At 38.4% G+C, this 19,273-nt stretch overlaps 4 protein-coding genes across 4 annotated transcripts in view; 3 read left to right on the forward strand and 1 right to left on the reverse strand.

Annotated features, from left to right (window-relative positions):
- The first annotated feature begins 400 nt into the window (after positions 1-400).
- Positions 401-2,670, forward strand: LOC125278610 (zona pellucida sperm-binding protein 4-like). The gene is made up of 8 exons (XM_048207906.1): positions 401-1,161; positions 1,233-1,420; positions 1,492-1,589; positions 1,658-1,815; positions 1,897-2,089; positions 2,159-2,306; positions 2,405-2,477; positions 2,560-2,670. The coding sequence occupies exons 1-8, from the start codon at positions 435-437 to the stop codon at positions 2,640-2,642; spliced, it is 1,668 nt and encodes a 555-aa protein (XP_048063863.1). The 5' UTR covers positions 401-434; the 3' UTR covers positions 2,643-2,670.
- Positions 2,671-4,070: 1,400 nt separating this feature from the next.
- LOC125278614 (zona pellucida sperm-binding protein 4-like) lies at positions 4,071-6,206 on the forward strand. The gene is made up of 8 exons (XM_048207911.1): positions 4,071-4,712; positions 4,792-4,979; positions 5,051-5,148; positions 5,222-5,379; positions 5,461-5,653; positions 5,723-5,870; positions 5,949-6,021; positions 6,096-6,206. Exons 1-8 carry the CDS (start codon positions 4,112-4,114, stop codon positions 6,170-6,172), a joined length of 1,536 nt encoding a protein of 511 aa, XP_048063868.1. The 5' UTR covers positions 4,071-4,111; the 3' UTR covers positions 6,173-6,206.
- A 1,441-nt stretch (positions 6,207-7,647) lies between these two features.
- On the forward strand, positions 7,648-9,573 carry LOC125278619 (zona pellucida sperm-binding protein 4-like). Its single transcript, XM_048207918.1, has 8 exons — positions 7,648-8,069; positions 8,142-8,329; positions 8,401-8,498; positions 8,567-8,724; positions 8,809-9,001; positions 9,071-9,218; positions 9,304-9,376; positions 9,462-9,573. Exons 1-8 carry the CDS (start codon positions 7,688-7,690, stop codon positions 9,536-9,538), a joined length of 1,317 nt encoding a protein of 438 aa, XP_048063875.1. The 5' UTR covers positions 7,648-7,687; the 3' UTR covers positions 9,539-9,573.
- Positions 9,574-11,055: 1,482 nt separating this feature from the next.
- wasf1 (WASP family member 1) overlaps positions 11,056-19,273 on the reverse strand; it is a 71,288-nt gene continuing 63,070 nt past the window's right edge. The window contains 5 exon segments of the mRNA XM_048207908.1: positions 11,056-12,597; positions 13,940-14,242; positions 14,245-14,492; positions 17,881-18,051; positions 18,200-18,363. Of these exon segments, the coding sequence (XP_048063865.1) occupies positions 12,440-12,597; positions 13,940-14,242; positions 14,245-14,492; positions 17,881-18,051; positions 18,200-18,363 (1,044 nt within the window). The 3' untranslated portion in view covers positions 11,056-12,439.

The following is a 19,273-nucleotide window of genomic DNA, read 5'->3' on the forward strand; positions in this document are numbered from 1 at the left end:
TACAATATCATTGTAACATTATCTCATGTGTTAAACTCTTGAGTCAGTCTGAATTTACAGGCTGTTGCCATGGGAACTCCAAGATGTGTTTCAAAGAAAAAACAATCCAGAATTGTCAAAATGTCAACTGTTGTATACAGCTAATGAAAGATAAAACAAAGGCTGGATTTAGAATGGCAGTTATAGTACTAGTACATTATTCTGAATTCAGTTCAATATGTGCTTTTATGTATGTTCAATAAGGGTGGAAAAACAAGGAAATTTGAATCTTAAGGACCAATGGAATCACCCAGTTGCATAAATTCCCACTCACGCAAGTCTGGAGAACCATGACTATTAATGAAGTGGGAGGGATTATTTTTAATTAGCCAAAATCTGTAGAGTACAAAAAGACCAAAAGGCAGTGTCTCAATAGTGTGATTAGCTGTTGAACAATGGCAGGAAATTGGGGTGTTGGTCAGTCTCTGCTACTTTGTGTGTGGTTTTGTGCTTTCTGTCATGCTGTTCCACAGTTGAGTAATCTGCCCCAGAATCCTCAAGCTCTGATGTTCAAGCAAACTGGCCAGCGGTTTCAACAGCCAGCTCAACAACAAGCTAGTCAGTTTCCTCAGCGGTTTCAACAGGCAGTTCAACAACAAACTAGTCAACAGTTTCAACAGGCAGTTCAACAAGCTAGTCTGTTTCCTCAACAGCTTCAACAAGCTAGTCAACAGTCTCCTCAGCGGTTACAACAGGCAGTTCAACAACAAGCTAGTCCACTTCCTCAGTGGCTTCAACAAGCTAGTCAACAGTCTCCTCAGCAGTTTCAACAGGCAGTTCAGCAACAAGCTAGTCAACAGTTTCAACAGGCAGCTCAAGCTAGTCAACAGTCTCCTCAGCGGTTTCAACAGGCAGTTCAACAAGCTAGTCCGTTTTCTCAACCGCTTCAAGCTGGTCAGCAGTCTCCTCAGCAGTTTCAACAGGCAGTTCAGCAACAAGCTAGTAATCAGCTTTCTCAGCAGTCTCCGCCTAAGCAGCCAGTGGCGCAGGCAGAGCCCCTTGACAAATGTGTTGTAGCTGATTATGAGCAGATCCAATGTGGACCACCTGGTATCAGTGGTGCTGAGTGTGAAGCTATCAACTGCTGCTTTAATGGACAGCAGTGTTACTATGGGAAGGCAGGTAAGTGTTGAGTCAATGTAAAGGTGTTCATGTTTAAACTGATCCTCAGTGTTAACCTGTCCTTGTTCCAGTGACTGTCCAGTGTATAAGAGATGGTCAGTTTGTGGTAGTGGTGGCTAGAGATGTTACTCTGCCTCGATTGAGCCTGGATTCAGTCCGTCTCATTGGTGGAAATGATCCACCTTGCAGTCCTGTGGGATCCACACCTTCCTTTGCTATATACCAGTTCCCCGTCACTGCATGTGGCACGAGCATGATGGTGAGTAGCTGCTTGTGGTGGTTCTGCATGGCTTGAAATGGACTGGATGCCAATAGTGCTACTGTTTGCAGGAGGACAGTGGATATGTGGTTTATGAGAACAGGATGACCTCTTTGTATGAAGTGGGGATTGGACCACTTGGCTCCATCACAAGGGACAGTCATTTTGAGTAGGTGATGTGTGCTTTAGCATATTTCTTAATCCATGACACATGCTACAAGCTCACTGTCTGTCCAGGCTTCTCTTCCAGTGTAGGTACTCTGGTACTTCTGTGGAAGCTCTGGTTGTGGAGGTCAATACTGTTCCTCCACCTCCACCAGTAGCTGCTCCTGGACCCCTCAGGGTGGAGCTTAGACTGGCAAATGGTCAATGTGTCACCAAAGGCTGTGCAGAAGGTGAGTCACAAGTATGCCTAAAGCCTTTTTGAAACTCCAGGTTGCAGCAGTTTCTGGTTTAACACTAGTATTCTTCCTCAGGGGATGAGGCATACACATCCTACTACAGTGATGCTGATTATCCAGTCACAAAAGTTCTGCGGGAGCCTATGTATGTTGAGGTGCGCATTTTGGAGAGGACTGACCCCAACATTGTCCTGATGCTGGGACATTGCTGGGCGACATCAACCGCCAGTCCACTCAGTCTACCCCAGTGGGACCTTCTGGTTGATGGGTGAGTATGGCCAGTCTTTATCCATCTAGTGTGCTGGAAGGCATTTCTGACTGACACATTGCCTTTCAGGTGCCCTTACCAGGATGACCGTTACCTGACCACATTGGTTCCAGTGGCTGGATCATCTGGTCTTCAGTTCCCAACCCACTACAGGCGCTTTGTTGTGAAGATGTTCACATTTGTGGAGCCGACATCACTGGCTCCTCTGCAGGAAACCGTATGCTCCAATCTCTTCAACTCTTAATGTTTTTTTTTTTTTGTTTTTTTTTTTTTTTTTAGTGAATTCTATGTCTTAACCTTTTCCCCCTCTGTTAGATCTTCATCCACTGTAGTACAGCGGTGTGCCATCCCTCTTCTGGCTCCTGTGAGCAAAGCTGCACTAGGAAAAGTACATGATTTTGCTGTGACTTGACTTCAGGAACAATAAAACTGTCTAAATGCCCCTCATGCTAATACCATTTCTTTTACAGGAAGAGATGTGCACATCAAGACCATCTCTAGTGGGCAAACTCTGGTTTCTAGTGGAGAAGTTAACCTGGTCAAGTCCATATAGTGGTCTTAATAAATTGCATGAAACACTATTGGTGTCTCTGGTATTGATTTTCTGACTGGAGTATGATCTTTCATGACTTTTCAGTTTGCTTTAGACTCACACAAAACCAGAGTTTATTCCATGCGGTTATGCATTCTAAACTAACAAAACAATCCCCAAGCTTCTGCCTGAGTCATTTAATTCAACTATGTCAAACACAAGTTGTTAACCTGGTCCCCCATTCTTTGTGTTCCACATGGTATCAACTTAAGGGTTTACTTTTGACTGCCACTTGTTGGAAATTTTTGTAATGCTCTTTTGAAGCCCCCCCCCCCCCCCCCCCCCCCAGTCAGTACAAGCAAGTACAGCATGTCTGTAATTAGTATCAACCTGCATTAATTGTCCTTTTTATCTGAATATTTGGATCTGTGACTGACTAAACCTTGCGTGTGTGGCAGGTCAGTAGTTGGAGACTTCACTTTGTAAAGGGACTGTGTATGCATTCTTTTGGAGCACTTGCACCAAATGCACATGCCTGTAGACTAAACATGTAATACACATGTCGTCATGGTTTCCACAGCTCTTTTGTTTACGTGGAGAACTAACATTTTCAAATACACTTTGAAACTCATTTTCAGGCCTCAAACGCTATTATGTAAATGAATGGCCAAAACGCATGTTTTCTATTTTTAATTGAAAAGGTGTGTAAATGGCCCCTAAAATGTTGAGCTTGTCCACTTTTGACCACTTCCAGAAGTAGTCAAACTGTTTGAGATGGATTACTTTCATAGTGTAGATGCTCTTGTCATGTGTTTGAACAGCCACATAAGACTGCCTACTGACCAAGTGTGTAAACATGACAAGTGCACTAGCCAGATAAGTTTTCAAATTTGAGGTATATTATCACATCAATTGCAGGGCTGGCCTGCACTCTGCTGCATAAAATATTGGGCTATACTTAAGGATTTTGATTTTGCAGAGTGTGCTGAGTGCAGGAAAAGTCTTTATTGTATAAATTACTGTATTTTGTAATGCATAATTTAATAATAGAGCAGCTATGGTTGAGACAGGCTTACAATATCATTCTAACATTATCCTATTTGTTAAACTTTAGAATCAGTCTGAATTTACAGGCCCATTGCCACGAGAACTCCAAGATGTTTCAAAGAAAAAACTCCAGAATTGCCAAAACTATTATGTTCAGTTAATGAAGGATAAAGGCTGAATTTAGAATGGCAAAAATAATAATATATTATTCTGAATTCAGCTCAATATGTGCTTTTATGTATGTTCAATAAGGATAGAAAAACAAAGAAATTTGAATCTTAAGGACCAATGGAATCATCCAGTTGCATAAACTCCCACTCATACAAGTCTGGAGAACCATGACTGTTATTGAAGTGGGAGGGATTATTGTTAATTAGCCAAAATCTGTAGAGTACAAAAAGACCAAAAGGCAATGTCTCAACAGTGTGACTAGCTGTTGAACAATGGCAGGAAATTGGGGTGTTGTTCAGTCTCTGCTACTTTGTGTGTGGTTTTGTGCTTTCTGTCATGCTGTTCCACAGTTAAGTAATCTGCCCCAGAATCCTCAAGCTCTGATGTTCCAGCAAGCTGGCCAGCGGTTTCAACAGCCAGCTCAACAACAAGCTAGTCAGTTTCCTCAGCGGTTTCAACAGGCAGCTCAACAACAAGCTAGTCCGTTTCCTCAACAGCTTCAACAAGCTAATCAACAGTCTCCTCTGCGGTTTCAACAGGCAGTTCAACAACAAGCTAGTCCGTTTCCTCAACCGCTTCAACAAGCTAGTCAACAGTCTCCTCAACAGTTTCAACAGGCAGTTCAACAACAAGCTAGTCCGTTTCCTCAACAGCTTCAACAGTCTCAACAGTTTCAACAGGCAGCTCAACAAGCTAGTCAGTTTCCTCAGCAGTTTCAGCCTAAGCAGCCAGTGGCGCAGGCAGAGCCCCTTGACAAATGTGCTGTAGCTGATTATGAGCAGATCCAATGTGGACCACCTGGTATCAGTGGTGCTGAGTGTGAAGCTATCAACTGCTGCTTTAATGGACAGCAGTGTTACTATGGGAAGGCAGGTAAGGGTATTGAATCAATGTAAAGGTGTTCATGTTAAACTGCTCCTCAGCATTAACCTGCTCTTGTTCCTTGTTCCAGTGACTGTCCAGTGTATAAGAGATGGTCAGTTTGTGGTAGTGGTGGCCAGAGATGTTACTCTGCCTCGACTGAGTCTGGATTCAGTCAGTCTCTTGAGTGGAAATGATCCACATTGCAGTCCTGTGGGATCCACACCTTCCTTTGCTATATATCAGTTCCCCGTCACTGCATGTGGCACAAGCATGATGGTGAGTAGCTGCTTGTGGTTTTTCTGCATGGATTGAAATGGACTGGATACCAATAGTGTTGCTGTTTGCAGGAGGACAGTGGATACGTGGTTTATGAGAACAGGATGACCTCTTCGTATGAAGTGGGGATTGGACAACTTGGTTCCATCACAAGGGACAGTCATTTTGAGTAGGTGATGTGTGCTTCAGCATATTTCTTAACATGCTACATGACAAATGCTACAAGCTCACTGTCTGTCCAGGCTTCTCTTCCAGTGTAGGTACTCTGGTACTTCTGTGGAAGCTCTGGTTGTGGAGGTCAATACTGTTCCTCCACCACCACCAGTAGCTGCTCCTGGACCCCTCAGGGTGGAGCTTAGACTGGCAAATGGTCAATGTGTCACCAAAGGCTGTGCAGAAGGTGAGTCACAAGTATGCCTAAAGCCTTTTTGAAACTCCAGGTTGCAGCAGTTTCTGGTTTAACACCAGTATTCTTCCTCAGGGGATGAGGCATACACATCCTACTACAGTGATGCTGATTATCCAGTCACAAAAGTCCTGCGGGAGCCTGTGTATGTTGAGGTGCGCATTTTGGAGAGGACTGACCCCAACATTGTCCTGATGCTCGGACATTGCTGGGCGACGTCAACCGCCAGTCCACTCAGTCTACCCCAGTGGGACCTTCTGGTTGATGGGTGAGTATGGCCAGTCTTTATCCATCTAGTGTGCTGGAAGGCATTTCTGACTGACACATTGCCTTTCAGGTGCCCTTACCAGGATGACCGTTACCTGACCACATTAGTTCCAGTGGCTGGATCGTCTGGTCTTCAGTTCCCAACCCACTACAAGCGCTTTGTTGTGAAGATGTTTACATTTGTGGATCCATCATCACTGGCTCCTCTGCAGGAAACCGTATGCTCCAGCCTTACCTGACTCTTAACAATCCCTTTTTATAGTGACTTCTATGTCTTAACCCTTTCCCTCTGTTAGATCTTCATCCACTGTAGTACAGTGGTGTGCCATCCCTCTTCTGGCTCCTGTGTGCAAAGCTGCAGTAGGAAAAGTGAGTCCTTGCTGTAAACTGACTTCAGGAACCGTGAGAATTGTCTCTAAATGCACCTACCATTTCTATTACAGGAAGAGACACTCACGTCAAGACCATCTCCAGTGAGCAAACTGTGGTTTCTAGTGGAGAAGTTAACCTCGTCATGTGAACTTGGTGGTTTTAATAAACTGCATGAAATGCTATTAGTGTCCCTTTTTTTTTTTTTTTTTTTTTTTTTTAATAGGGTCACACCAAATCAGAGTTCCACTTTTGCTTTAGCAAGGCTGTGTAATCTGAGGTGCTTAACTTGAACCAAATAAGCCAAGCTTCTTCCCAAGCCATTTAATCTGTTTGCCAAACTCCAGTTAACCTGGGCCCCCATTCTTCATGTTCCATATGCTATCAAATTAAGGGTTATTAAACTTTTGTCTGCTTTGTTACCTGTGCCTTTGGACTACAATAACTATGTATTGATTCTCAAACATGCCCAAGTCTTTCTAAGGTCACTTGAATGAATGGTGAAGCTGCACTCCCAGAATCCGAACCACCTCCATCTTCAAATCAAAAGTAAATTTGGGGCCGAAATGTGCAGTCTAAATGTCAAAGGCCCATGCTACATCCGCTGTTGTCATTTAGCAAAGTACTCCTTCCAGCCACCTGGTGGTTTGATCCACCATAGTCTGAGGGTGAGTAAACCCCTGGGAGGGCAGCAGTGGAGCCACCAGGTCCATGTTAACATGGTCAAAACATTGCTCAGATTTTCAGTGTTGCCTTGGCCTGTCTTTGCACTTTAGCCCGCTGACATGCTACACAAGCTGAAACCCAGGTTCGAACATCCTCCTCCTATCCATGCCACACAGACTTTAAAGAGACCAGTTTCTGCAAAGCTTTTCACCCAGGGTGTGACAAACCTCGGCATTGTTGAAAACTGCTCGCCTCCACTGCACAGGTACCACTGGATGAGGGTGGCCTCTGGAGACATCAACCATCAGTGTAACTCCTGCCTCTTTAAAGTGGACATCTGCCATTTTCAAACTTGAGACAGCCGTTCTGTATGCCTGTACCTTGGGATCAGAGTACTGGTCAGCTGCTTAATGAACAAAGTCCATACCCAAGTGCACTGCTTGCACTGTGGCCCTGGAAAGGCAATCCGCCACTACGTTGCTTTTTCCTTCAATGTGCTTGATTTTCAAGGATCTTGATCTTACAGTGTGCACAGGATATTAAATCAGCTATGGTTGAGACAGGCTTACAATATCATTGTAACATTATCTCATGTGTTAAACTCTGGAGTCAGTCTGAATTTACAGGCTGTTGCCATGAGAACTCCAAGACATGTTTCAAAGAAAAAACAATCCAGAATTGTCAAGATGTCAACTGTTGTATACAGCTAATGAAAGATAAAACAAAGGCTGGATTTAGAATGGCAGTTATAGTACTAGTACATTATTCTGAATTCAGTTCAATATGTGCTTTTATGTATGTTCAATAAGGGTGGAAAAACAAGGAAATTTGAATCTTAAGGACCAATGGAATCACCCAGTTGCATAAACTCCCACTCATGCAAGTCTGGAGAATCATGACTGTTAATGATGTGGGAGGGATTATTGTTAATTAGCCAAAATCTGTAGAGTACAAAAGGACCAAAGGGCAGCATCTTAACAGTGTGACTAGCTGTTGAACAATGGCAGGATGTTGGTGTGCTGTTCAGTTTCTGGTACTTTGGGTTTGTGCTTTCTGTCATGCTGTTCCACAGTTGAGTAATCTGCCCCAGAATCCTCAAGCTCTGATGTTCCAGCAAACTGATCAGCGGTTTCAACAGCCAGCTCAACAACAAGCTAGTCAACAGTTTTCTCAACGGTTTCAACAGACAGTTCAACAACAAGCTAGTCAGTTTCCTCAGCAGTTTCAGCCTAAGCAGCCAGTGGCGCAGGCAGAGCCCCTTGACAAATGTGCTGTAGCTGATTATGAGCAGATCCAATGTGGACCACCTGGTATCAGTGGTGCTGAGTGTGAAGCTATCAACTGCTGCTTTAACGGACAGCAGTGTTACTATGGGAAGGCAGGTAAGAGTGTTGAGTCAATGTAAAGGTGTTCATGTTAAATTCATCCTCAATGTTAACCTGCTCTTGTTCCAGTGACTGTCCAGTGTATAAGAGATGGTCAGTTTGTGGTAGTGGTGGCAAGAGATGTTACTCTGCCTCGATTGAGCCTGGATTCAGTCCGTCTCCTTGGTGGAAATGATCCACCTTGCAGTCCTGTGGGATCCACACCTTCCTTTGCTATATACCAGTTCCCTGTCACTGCATGTGGTACGAGCATGATGGTGAGTAGCTGCTTCTGGTGTTTCTGCATGGCTTGAAATGGACTGAATGCTAATAGTGTTACTGTTTGCAGGAGGACGGTGGATATGTGGTGTATGAAAACAGGATGATCTCCTCGTATGAAGTGGGGATTGGACCACTTGGTTCCATCACAAGGGACAGCTATTTTGAGTAGGTGACCTACACTCTTGCTTTTCATTCTCTGAGAAATGTTACAAACTCCCGGTTTGTTGTCCCAGGCTTCTCTTCCAGTGTAGGTACTCTGGTACTTCTGTGGAAGCTCTGGTTCTGGAGGTCAACACTGTTCCTCCACCTCCACCAGTAGCTGCTCCTGGACCCCTCAGGGTGGAGCTTAGACTGGCAAATGGTCAATGTGTCACCAAAGGCTGTGCAGAAGGTAAGTGTCTGTCTCGAGTATGCCTAAGTCCTTTCGAAAACTCCAAGTTGCAGTTTCTGGTTAAACGCCAGTATTCTTCCTCAGGGGATGAGGCATACACATCCTACTACAGTGATTCTGATTATCCAGTCACGAAAGTTCTGCGGGAGCCTGTGTATGTTGAGGTGCGCATTTTGGAGAGGACTGACCCCAACATTGTCCTGATGCTGGGACGCTGCTGGGCGACAACAGCCCCCAGTCCACTCAGTCTACCCCAGTGGGACCTTCTGGTTGATGGGTGAGTATGGCCAGTCTTTCTCCATCTAGTGTGCTGTAAGCCATTTCTGACTGCCTCTTTGCCTTTCAGATGCCCTTACCAGGATGACCGTTACCTGACCACATTGATTCCAGTGGCTGGATCATCTGGTCTTCAATTCCCAACCCACTACAAGCGCTTCGTTGTGAAGATGTTCACATTTGTGGATCCGACATCACTGGCTCCTCTGCAGGAAACTGTATGCTCTGAAGCCTTGCCTGAACCCTTAATATTAGTCATTTCATAGTGAATTCTATGGCTTAACCCTTTCTCCCTTCTATTAGATCTTCATCCACTGTAGTACAGCGGTGTGCCATCCCTCTTCTGGCTCATGTGAGCAAAGCTGCACTAGGAAAAGTGAGTGCTTGCTGTAAACTGACTTCAGTAACTCTAAGAATTTGGTATCTAAATGCCCCTCATGCTTCTACTGTTTCTTTTACAGGAAGAGACGTTGACTTAAAGACCATCTTTAGTGGACAAACTGTGGTTTCTAGTGGAGAAGTTAACCTGGTCATGTGAACTTAGTGTTTTTTAATAAAGTGCATGAAACGCAATATTGGTGTCTGTGGTACTGATATGGTATTCTGGCTGGAGTAGGTTCTTTCATGACTGTTCTTGGTTTGATTTTATATGGTCACACTAAACCAGAGTTCCCTTTTTTGCTGTTGCAAGGTCATGCATTTTGACTGAGGTGCTTTGACTCAAACTCCTGGCATCTGACCCACTAAGGACACAGTGGTGTAACTTTATGAAGGGAATGTGTCCAGAAAAGTTCCTAGACCAGTATGTGCAAGTCATTTTACACCAGACTACTTTGCACATGAGGGTCCGACAGGATTTGTGCACAAGTTGATGCACAAAGATGGACGCCAACTATTCATGGTCAAATCTATTTCATGATGTTTGCAAATTGTCTCTCTGAATGTTTTGTTAGCATGTTGCTAACATACTGTTAAATGTGGCTAGTTACAATTGTTTCTTACTGTATTCAGAGATCAGAGCCATGTTTTCACTTTTAACCTGAAGACACTTGCAGTCTGTATAATACATGCATCTCTCCAACAGTGTGTAGCTTTAGCCGCTATCCATGCAGCACACTATCAAATTCATGTTGGCAAACATCCACAAAATACATGTAATAAAAGATCTATGCTGCATCACAAACAGTTTGTAATGATCCAATTTAAGTTATATTTGCTGTGTGAGCTTCTCCTGTATTTATCCCTCAGTGTATTGGACTTGTGAGCTTGGGGGCGGGGAGCAGAAGCTCATTTGCATTTAAAGGTACACATACCAGATCATGCTTTTTTTTTTTTTTTTTTTTTTTTCTTTTTTTTTTTTTTTGTCCTCCCACCCAAAAAAGGCAGTTAAAACATGGTATAATATATCTATGGAGTATTTTGAGCTGAAACTTCAGACACATTCTGGGGACACCTGAGACTTGTATTACAGCTTGTAAATAAGGTCACCTTTTATATCAAATCAATATTTGGTGTGACCACCCATTGCGATGAAAACAGCTTTTGTCCTAGGTACATTTGCGTCTTGGAGACTTTGCCACCAGTTCTTCTGGATTTAGTCTGTCTCAGTTTTTTCTGTTTCTTCATGTAATCCCAGACGGACTCAATGATGGTGAGATCAGATCATACTGGCTGTCAGACTCCTTGTGCATACAAAAATCTCACTGGATTATTATAATTAATCGCAAAATGAATGCTTGGAAATGTAAACTGATATTTGCTACTGACACACTACAGCAAAAGATATAACTGGCTTAAAAATACTAATGTGCCTAAGACTATATATCTTTGCCTTTGTTTTGATAATGTTTTCAATCTTTTCTGTTGGCATTGCAGAACTTCCAGCTTGTGATGCACCATTTCCTGTGATTATGACTGTTTTGTAAGTACATTTATGCATTAATTTGACATTTAAACGATTGTGTAAATGCACATGAATGTACAAATATATCTATTTCTGTCCCCAAATTCCACTTATGAATGGACGACCCCATAGTTCAGTAAACCTTACGGTCAGAACCTTAAACATTAGTTTTTATTAATTCAAGCAAACTGTTACAGTAAACAGTTACATACGTTACACGGTATACAGTATTTTAAATCATGTTTAATCTTTGTTTCTGAATCTCTTTTTTCCATTTGGAACATAGAAACAGCGAATGCTGGAGAAATGCAGGCAAAAGTAGTAACAGCACAATACATTCAACTCATCAACATTTATACAAACCATAAGGCCTAAGAAAGAGGAACAAACGTTCAGTCCGAACACCGACAGACGATGAACTGTAACCGTTTCATTTCATCTCTTGCACATAAAGATTATATGCAGGTCACTCAAAGTCTATTTTGTAATGTCACCAGGTCTGTTCTCATGTTTTGGCAAATAATTACTATTGTTTTTGTTTTTTTGTTTGTTTGTTTAAAAACTGAGAAATGCAATAAATTACAATTTATAGACCCCAGAAAAAGGCCACACATGTTTATTTTTTTGTTTGTTTTTTACCTTTATGGGAAGGTGTCAATATTTTGATGGATGAATCTCATGAATGTTCAGGTCATATTTAACCCCCAAAAGACATTTCTAATAAGAAAATTAAGGCCTTTTTAGGAACACACACTCACACACATTTATATAATGTACTTTTAATATAATTTTTTTGATATATTTTTTTGAACATAACTTATCATGACTGTAATGCAAAACAAAATTTTGAATCGTCATGAAAATATCACAATGCAAAAACCAAAAACAGGTTTCATTTTCTTAATGCAAAATTGAATTTCTTATTTATTTTTCTTGTTTGTGATTGGTCGTGGGGTGAAATATGACCTGAACAAGAGATTTTATTCCTTCCTGACGCCTTAATAAAATCATTCCTTCATTTTTTTCCTTTAACTTTGTCCATCACAACCGCACAATGACATCAAACATCACATCTCTGAAATGGAAGAACGGTTTTGATGATATATAAAGTATAATAAGCATCCGTCACATTCTGATATGAAACCTTTGATCCATGAGACGTTCCTGTCGTGACCAGAAGAGGTCGCTGCCGCCCGTCTCGCGCTGAACAATAACCACAAAAGAACCAGTTTTGTTGTTCATACTGAGAATTAAAGACAGACAAATTCGAATGAAAGAAGTATGACAGATAAAAAACCCTCCAACATTGTTATTTTCGTTCATCAATTGCACAACAAGTGGAACATGTGGATAAAAAACATTAAAGCAAAGCATTCTGGGAACATCAAACACAGCCGTCTGCAGTCCTGATGTTTCCTGAATTGAACTACGACTGATCAGAGAGTGTTTATGGGAAACCCTTATTAGGAGAAGGAAGGTTAACTGAGATTTCATGTGCCGTTTTTATGCCTCCTTCCTGAAGTCTGTGTTTCTCTCTCATTCCATCCAGTCGACCTCGTCAAACTCGGAGTCGTCCTCGGAGTCGCTGTACTCCACAGCGATGCGGCGGGACAGGATGGTGGCCACGTCGTTCCCCACGCGCTCGTGTTTGGCCTCTTGTTCCCGCTGCTCCTCCACCTTCCTCAGCTGGATCCCTGAGAGACACAAAACTCCTCGTTCTCATATAAGATCTTCTTTTTCTCTCACAATCTCAGTTTCAACACTGCTACTTGTTAATGACTGATGCTTCTACTTTTTTTAAATTATACATTTTGGGTTATGCTAATTTATTAGTTTCATTTATTTATTATACTATTTTTTAATTATATTTTTAATTACATTAATGCATTGCATTTATATTTTTATTAATTATACATTTTAATTGTTAATTTATAAGTTGCACTTATTGCATTCATAATTTTTATTAATTATATATAAATTTACTAATTTCATTTATTATATTTATAGTTTTATTAATTATATTTTAATGGTATTAATTTATTAATTTTATTAATTGTATAAGATATTTTTAAATAATTTAATTATACTATTTATTAGTTTAATTTGTTTATTATATTCATAAATATTTAAAATTATATTTTTAATTATATTACTTGCATTTATTTATTGCAGTTATATTTTTATTAATTATATATTTTAATTGTTAATTTATAAGTTGCACTTTTTTATTGAATTCATAATGTTTATTAATTATATTTTTAGATTATATATTAATTTACTAATTCCAACTAATTTCATTTATTTATCTATAATTTTATTAATTCTATTTTAATTATATTAATTTATTAATTGTATTTATTGCATTCATATTTTCTATTAATTATATATTTTTAATTGTACTAATTTATTAATTTCATGTATTCATTATTTTCATATTTTATTTATTATATATTGTAATTATATTAATGCATTACTTACATTTATTTATTGCATTTATATTTTTATTAATTATATATTAATTTACTAATTTTATTATTATACCTATCATTTTATTAATTATATTTTAACGATATTAATTTATTAATTGCATTTGTAATTTGATTATATATGTACATTTATTAATTGCATTTATTGCATTCCTATTTTTATTAATGCTATATTTTTAATTATACTAATTTAATCATTTCATTATATTTTTATTCATTATAGTAACTATATTAATGCATTATTTGCATTTATTTATTGCATTTATATTTTTATTAATTATATTTTTAATTATACAGTAATTTACTAATTTCATGTATGCATTTTTTATTGCATTACTAATTTTTATTAGTAATTTATTATGTATTAGGTTTCATTTATTAGGTTTTTTGCTTTGTTTATTAACTATCATTGTTTGTCCAATTGCCACATAAAAAAATCCTAAAGTTGTAAGCTAAATTAAAATTAATAGGTTTGGAGCTGTTCATTAATAATCAATTTCTGAATATGCAATTTAGTCTGATTGAAAACCATAACCATAACTCCTCCTACCTTTACGGATGGCCTCCAATAGAACGCTGCGGGCGTCGCTGATTGGCGGCAGGTTGGAGGGATACCGCTTGACCTCGTGACCCGAGTGAGTGGGCGGCGACGAAACCGCTCCTGATGGGAAGGAAGGCATGGAGGGCGGGCCTGAGGATGTGCAGGGGGAGGAGCTTCTGTTTCCTGGGAGGGGCAGAGGAGGAGGAGGGGGAGGCGGCGGCAAAACTGCTCCATCGCCACCTGTGGGCAGAGCCTTGTCGTGCTGTCCGCGGGCGGGAGATGAGTGTAGGGGCGGAGCCACCGGAGGGGGGCGGGGTGAAGGACGCCCGGGGCGATCTGGAGGGGGGCAGGGGGAGGGGGGATGGCCGGAGGCTGCTGGGAAGGTAAAGGAGGGATTGGAGGTGGGGCTGAACCTCGCATTCTTGAACCTGATTGGCTGGCTGGCAGAGGAGGAGGGGGAGGTGGTAAAGGGGGAGGGGCTGGGGGTGGGGCATTCGAGTTGAGGAAGACGGGCGTGCGAGCCGGAGACTGCGTGACGCTGTCGGAGAAACCTGAGCTGGAGCTGGAAGACAGAAAGTACCTCGTCAAATCCGAACCCTCGTCAAAATCATGTCATGATGCAAATATTACATATTTTTATGCTTGTTTTGCTATTAGAGTAACATATTGTTAGTTTGCAAATAGGCATGTGACGGTATCAAATTTTCATGTTGCGATTAATTGCTGAAGCTTTTATCACGGTGTACGGTATTATCATGATATTGAAATAAGTTGCAAAAAAAAGTGTTGTCATAACAGGTTTAAGAACTAAAATAACTCTGAATGTTTAAATACAATAATACAATACATTATATAATGCATTAACTAAGATTGAGCAATAGCTACATTTGTTACAGAAAGTATTATTTTTTGTTAATGTTAGTTAAGAAATACAACTGATCATTGTTAGTTTGATCTCAGGTCCATTAAATAAGTTCTTTTGATTTTAGTAATGTTATTAAACAGTAACTAAGAAATTAACATTAACTAATAATAATTAATGCTTTAAAAGTATTTTTCATTGTCAGTTTGGTAATAATGAATTAACATGTTAACTAATGAAGTTTTACTGAACAATAACAAATAATCAGAACATTTCTAATCATTAGGGCATGTTGTAGTCCAGATTAAAATATAAAAAAGTTTAAGTTTGAAAATAAATAGCCTATTAAGTCTTTAAGTATTAGTATTTGGTGCTGTGATGAACAACACTGAGATTACAAAAAAAAAAATGAATGTCTGTTTGAAGCATTTTAAAAACTTCACTAGCAGCTGCTTTGTTTGCAGGATTTCCGGGGTAACCGCTGCATTTCTGCTGTTCCATCAGCGCGTCTCCTTAATTCATTCCGCCATTTTATACGGTTGATGGGAAAAGTATTCTTAAATGCATTATAAAAAATCTCAATAATTGGTAATAAATTATTATTTACGGTATTTTGAAGTGCCCACGATAACAATATTGTGCATATTCATTATCGCGATATATCGCATTACCGAATATCGGCACATGTCTATTTGCAAACATCCAGTTTCATTCTAAAAGTTGTAACTTCTTCCTGAGTCTCTCCATCAGTGTCGACTCCGGTTTGAACAATGTAAGGCTGAACACTTTCATCATTTTGGCTGCGTGAGATTCTCCAGCTTTGTTGTTGTTGAGCTGTTAAAGCTCCGCCCTCTTCTGGAAAGGGGGCGGGAGCAGCAGCTCATTTGCATTTAAAGGGACACACACAAAAACGGCGTGTTTTTGCTCACACCCAAATAGGGGCAAATTTGACAAGCTATAATAAATGATCTGTGGGGGATTTTGAGCTGAAACTTCACAGACACATTCTGGAGACACCAGAGACTTATATTACATCGTGTGAAAGGAGCATTATAGGACCCTTTTTAAAAACTATGTTGAAATAATGCATGCTGAAGCACAGACCATCGATTGACAACATCAGAGCTCACAGTTTGACTGTCTTTAAAGGTTTATAAGTTATCGCTTCAATCAATTCCCCTATGGAGAAAATGAATGGGGTTTTTGCTGTCTATATAGGGAGCACAGCTAGTGTTGAAACAGAGCGAGAGAGTTTCGCTGTTCAGCTGTTTAAATGTTGCTCCTTGATTACATTATTGATTTCTACACATCTTCCTGACACCGACACCATGTTTGTTTATGAGTCTCTACAATAACATTGAGTGAATCTGAACCTTCAGCAGAAGTGCAGAGACTCTCCGCGAGCAATTATAACAGCACATGATCCGTCCTACAGACTACAAACACAGAGAGAGAGGCACTGACCCACACAGGGAGAGGTGCATTGTGGGTGAACGCTCACAGGACATAGGCTGAACAATGATCTGAGCTCAATGCTCACGGTCACACAACGGCGCACTGGAAATGAAGCTCTAGGTTTTTTCTTTAGTGTTTATTGCGAATGGCTTTGTTTTATTACATCATGCAATTCGCTAAATTACAAAGATTAATCTCTAAATTACTCGTCTTTAAAGCACCATCACTGCCAAAGGCTTTTTAGAAATGTATCAATTATTTAAATTTTGATTTGTTTATTTAAATTTTTTTATTTAATTACATTTATTTAAATAGTCTGAATAATTAAGACAATACTTAATAATTAGACAGTTTAGACTATTTTTTCTTTGAGAAATTATTTTTATTTATTAATTTTAATGTATTTATTTAAATAATTTTATTCAAACTGAATGAGACATTATGTTTCTTTATATATTTTAATGTATTTATTTAAATTTTATTTAATATTTTAATTGTGAAAGAAAACACTAGAAAACACTATAATATAATAATAATTAGACAGTCTCTTTATGAACCATTTTTTCTTTAAGAAAATATTTTTTAAATATTAAATAGAAATTAAATAGCCTGAATAATGAGACATTATTAATTCTCTAAATGAACCTTTTTTTTTGAAGAAATTTTATTTTTTTTAAATTTTAATGTTATTTATTTTAATATATTTATTTAAGTAAATTCATGTAAATAATTTGAATAATTAGACATTATTGAGTCTCTATATGAATAATTTTTTCTTTGAGAAATTATTATTTATTTATTTATTTTAATGTATTTATTTAAATGCATTTATTTAAATAGTTTGAATAATGAGACATTTGTGAGTCTCTGTATGAACCATTTTTTCTTTGATAAATATTATTTATTTATTTTAATGTATTTAAATAGTTTGAATAATGAGACATTAATAATTAATAATTAGACAGTCTCTATATGAACCATTTTTTCTTTAAGAAATTGTTTTTATTTATTTATTTTAATGTATTTATTTAAATAAACATATTTAAATAGCCTGAATAATGAGACATTATTGATTCTCTATATGAATCTTTTTTTTTGAGAAATTGTATTTTAAAAAATTCTTTATGTTATTTATTTAAATACATTTATGTAAATAATCTGAATAATTAGACATTATTGATTCTCTATATGAACCATTTTTTCTTTGAGAAATAATTTTTCATTTATTTATTTATGTGTTTATTTAACTAAATTTATTCAAATAGTCTGAATAATGAGACATTATTGATTCTCTATATGAACCATTTTAAGGAGAAATTTTTATTTATTTCTTTAAATACATTTATTTAAACAGGCTGAACAATGATCTGAGCTGAATGTTGTGCCTCAAAACCGTCTCGCTAGGTTTTTCTTTGATGTTTATTTTACTCTTAATATTTAAAATCTTGTATTTAAATTATTGTAATCATAAATTATTAAATTATTGTAATCATATTCACCATTCGTGGGATTCAAAATATATTAAAGCTACAGTAAACACTATAAATAAAAATAATTTTTTATTATAGATCATTGTTATTGTTTTGTATCATTATTATAGATCATTTAGGTGTGTGTGTGTGTGTGTGTGTACCTGATAACGGAGGCTGGTTTGACGTCGGGTGGGTACGTGGGCGGCGGCGGCGGAGGGTCGTGCGGGCGGCCGTACGTTCGCTCTCCCGTACGGCTCAGGAGTTCGTTCATCTGAGAGTACGGCAGCGCGGCCAGAGAGAACGGCCCGTCCAGATGATCGATGTACATTTGCCTGCAGCAGACAGAGACGTTACAATAAACGCTCAGGTTACACATGGAGAGAAGGTCACGGACCAGAACATCCAGAGAAGAGATGTTCATTCTAATATTTCAGCAAATCATCTCACTGTGTATACACACACACACACACACACACACACCTGTGGTCATGGTACGTTGCCGATCCATTCGTGTCTTTGTGTTTGTCTTCCATGTCGTCATCAGCAAGCTCCGCCCCTAACGCCATCTTCTGCCACTCCTTCTTCCGGTCGTGAGGCGCCCGCGGGACTTTCTCGGGGTCATGAGGGCGGTCGATGTTCTTCAGCTGGACAGAGAGAGTGACAGACAGACACACACGAACCGTTAGTTCGGTCTCAGCGCAGGTAAATCACACAGAAGCAGGAGCCAATGAAGACTCACACAGAGGGAAAGAGAAAAAGAGAGTGAGCAGAGAAGAAACGAGAGGTTTATCTGTTGACCGTCAGCATCTGTTCATCCATGTGTTCATATTTCACTCATATTCATGTAATGATCAGAGATATCAGGAGAGATATGAACATTATCACACAAACACACTCAAACTGTCACGAAAGATTTGTGTTGCTCTATTCTGTCTAAGATTGAATCTGATGGAAACTGTCAGGAATTGATATTTTACCACAATATTATTTATATCGTTAAACAATGCATAATAGACGTCTGCTCATATTCACTCCTAAAAGCAACAGAAAAAATGTTAAAATTAACAAATGCAAAAAATACAATAATTTCAACTTTTAAATTGTTAAAATAGTTTAAAAATGCAAAAAAAAAAAAATCTTTTTTCAGATGTTTATTATACATTTATATATATATATATATATATATATATATATATATATATATATATATATATATATATATTATTTTTTTGCATTTTTTTTATTTTAAATTTTTTTGTTGCTTTTATGAACAGATGTTTATTATGCATGTATATATATATATATATATAAGCATTTTTATGTGCATTTTATATTACTTTATATTTTTTTCTGTTCCTTTTAGGGGTGAAATATGAGCAGCCGTTTATTATACATTTTTATTATAAACTGTATATATTTGTATATATATATATATATATATATATATATATATATATATATATATAATATTTTATAATATTATATTTCCATTTTTTTCTGTTTATTATAGGGGTGTAATATGAGGAATTGATATTTTACCACAATATTATATAT

This window comes from Megalobrama amblycephala, linkage group LG11, assembly GCF_018812025.1.
Source record: "Megalobrama amblycephala isolate DHTTF-2021 linkage group LG11, ASM1881202v1, whole genome shotgun sequence".
NCBI lineage: Eukaryota > Metazoa > Chordata > Actinopteri > Cypriniformes > Xenocyprididae > Megalobrama > Megalobrama amblycephala.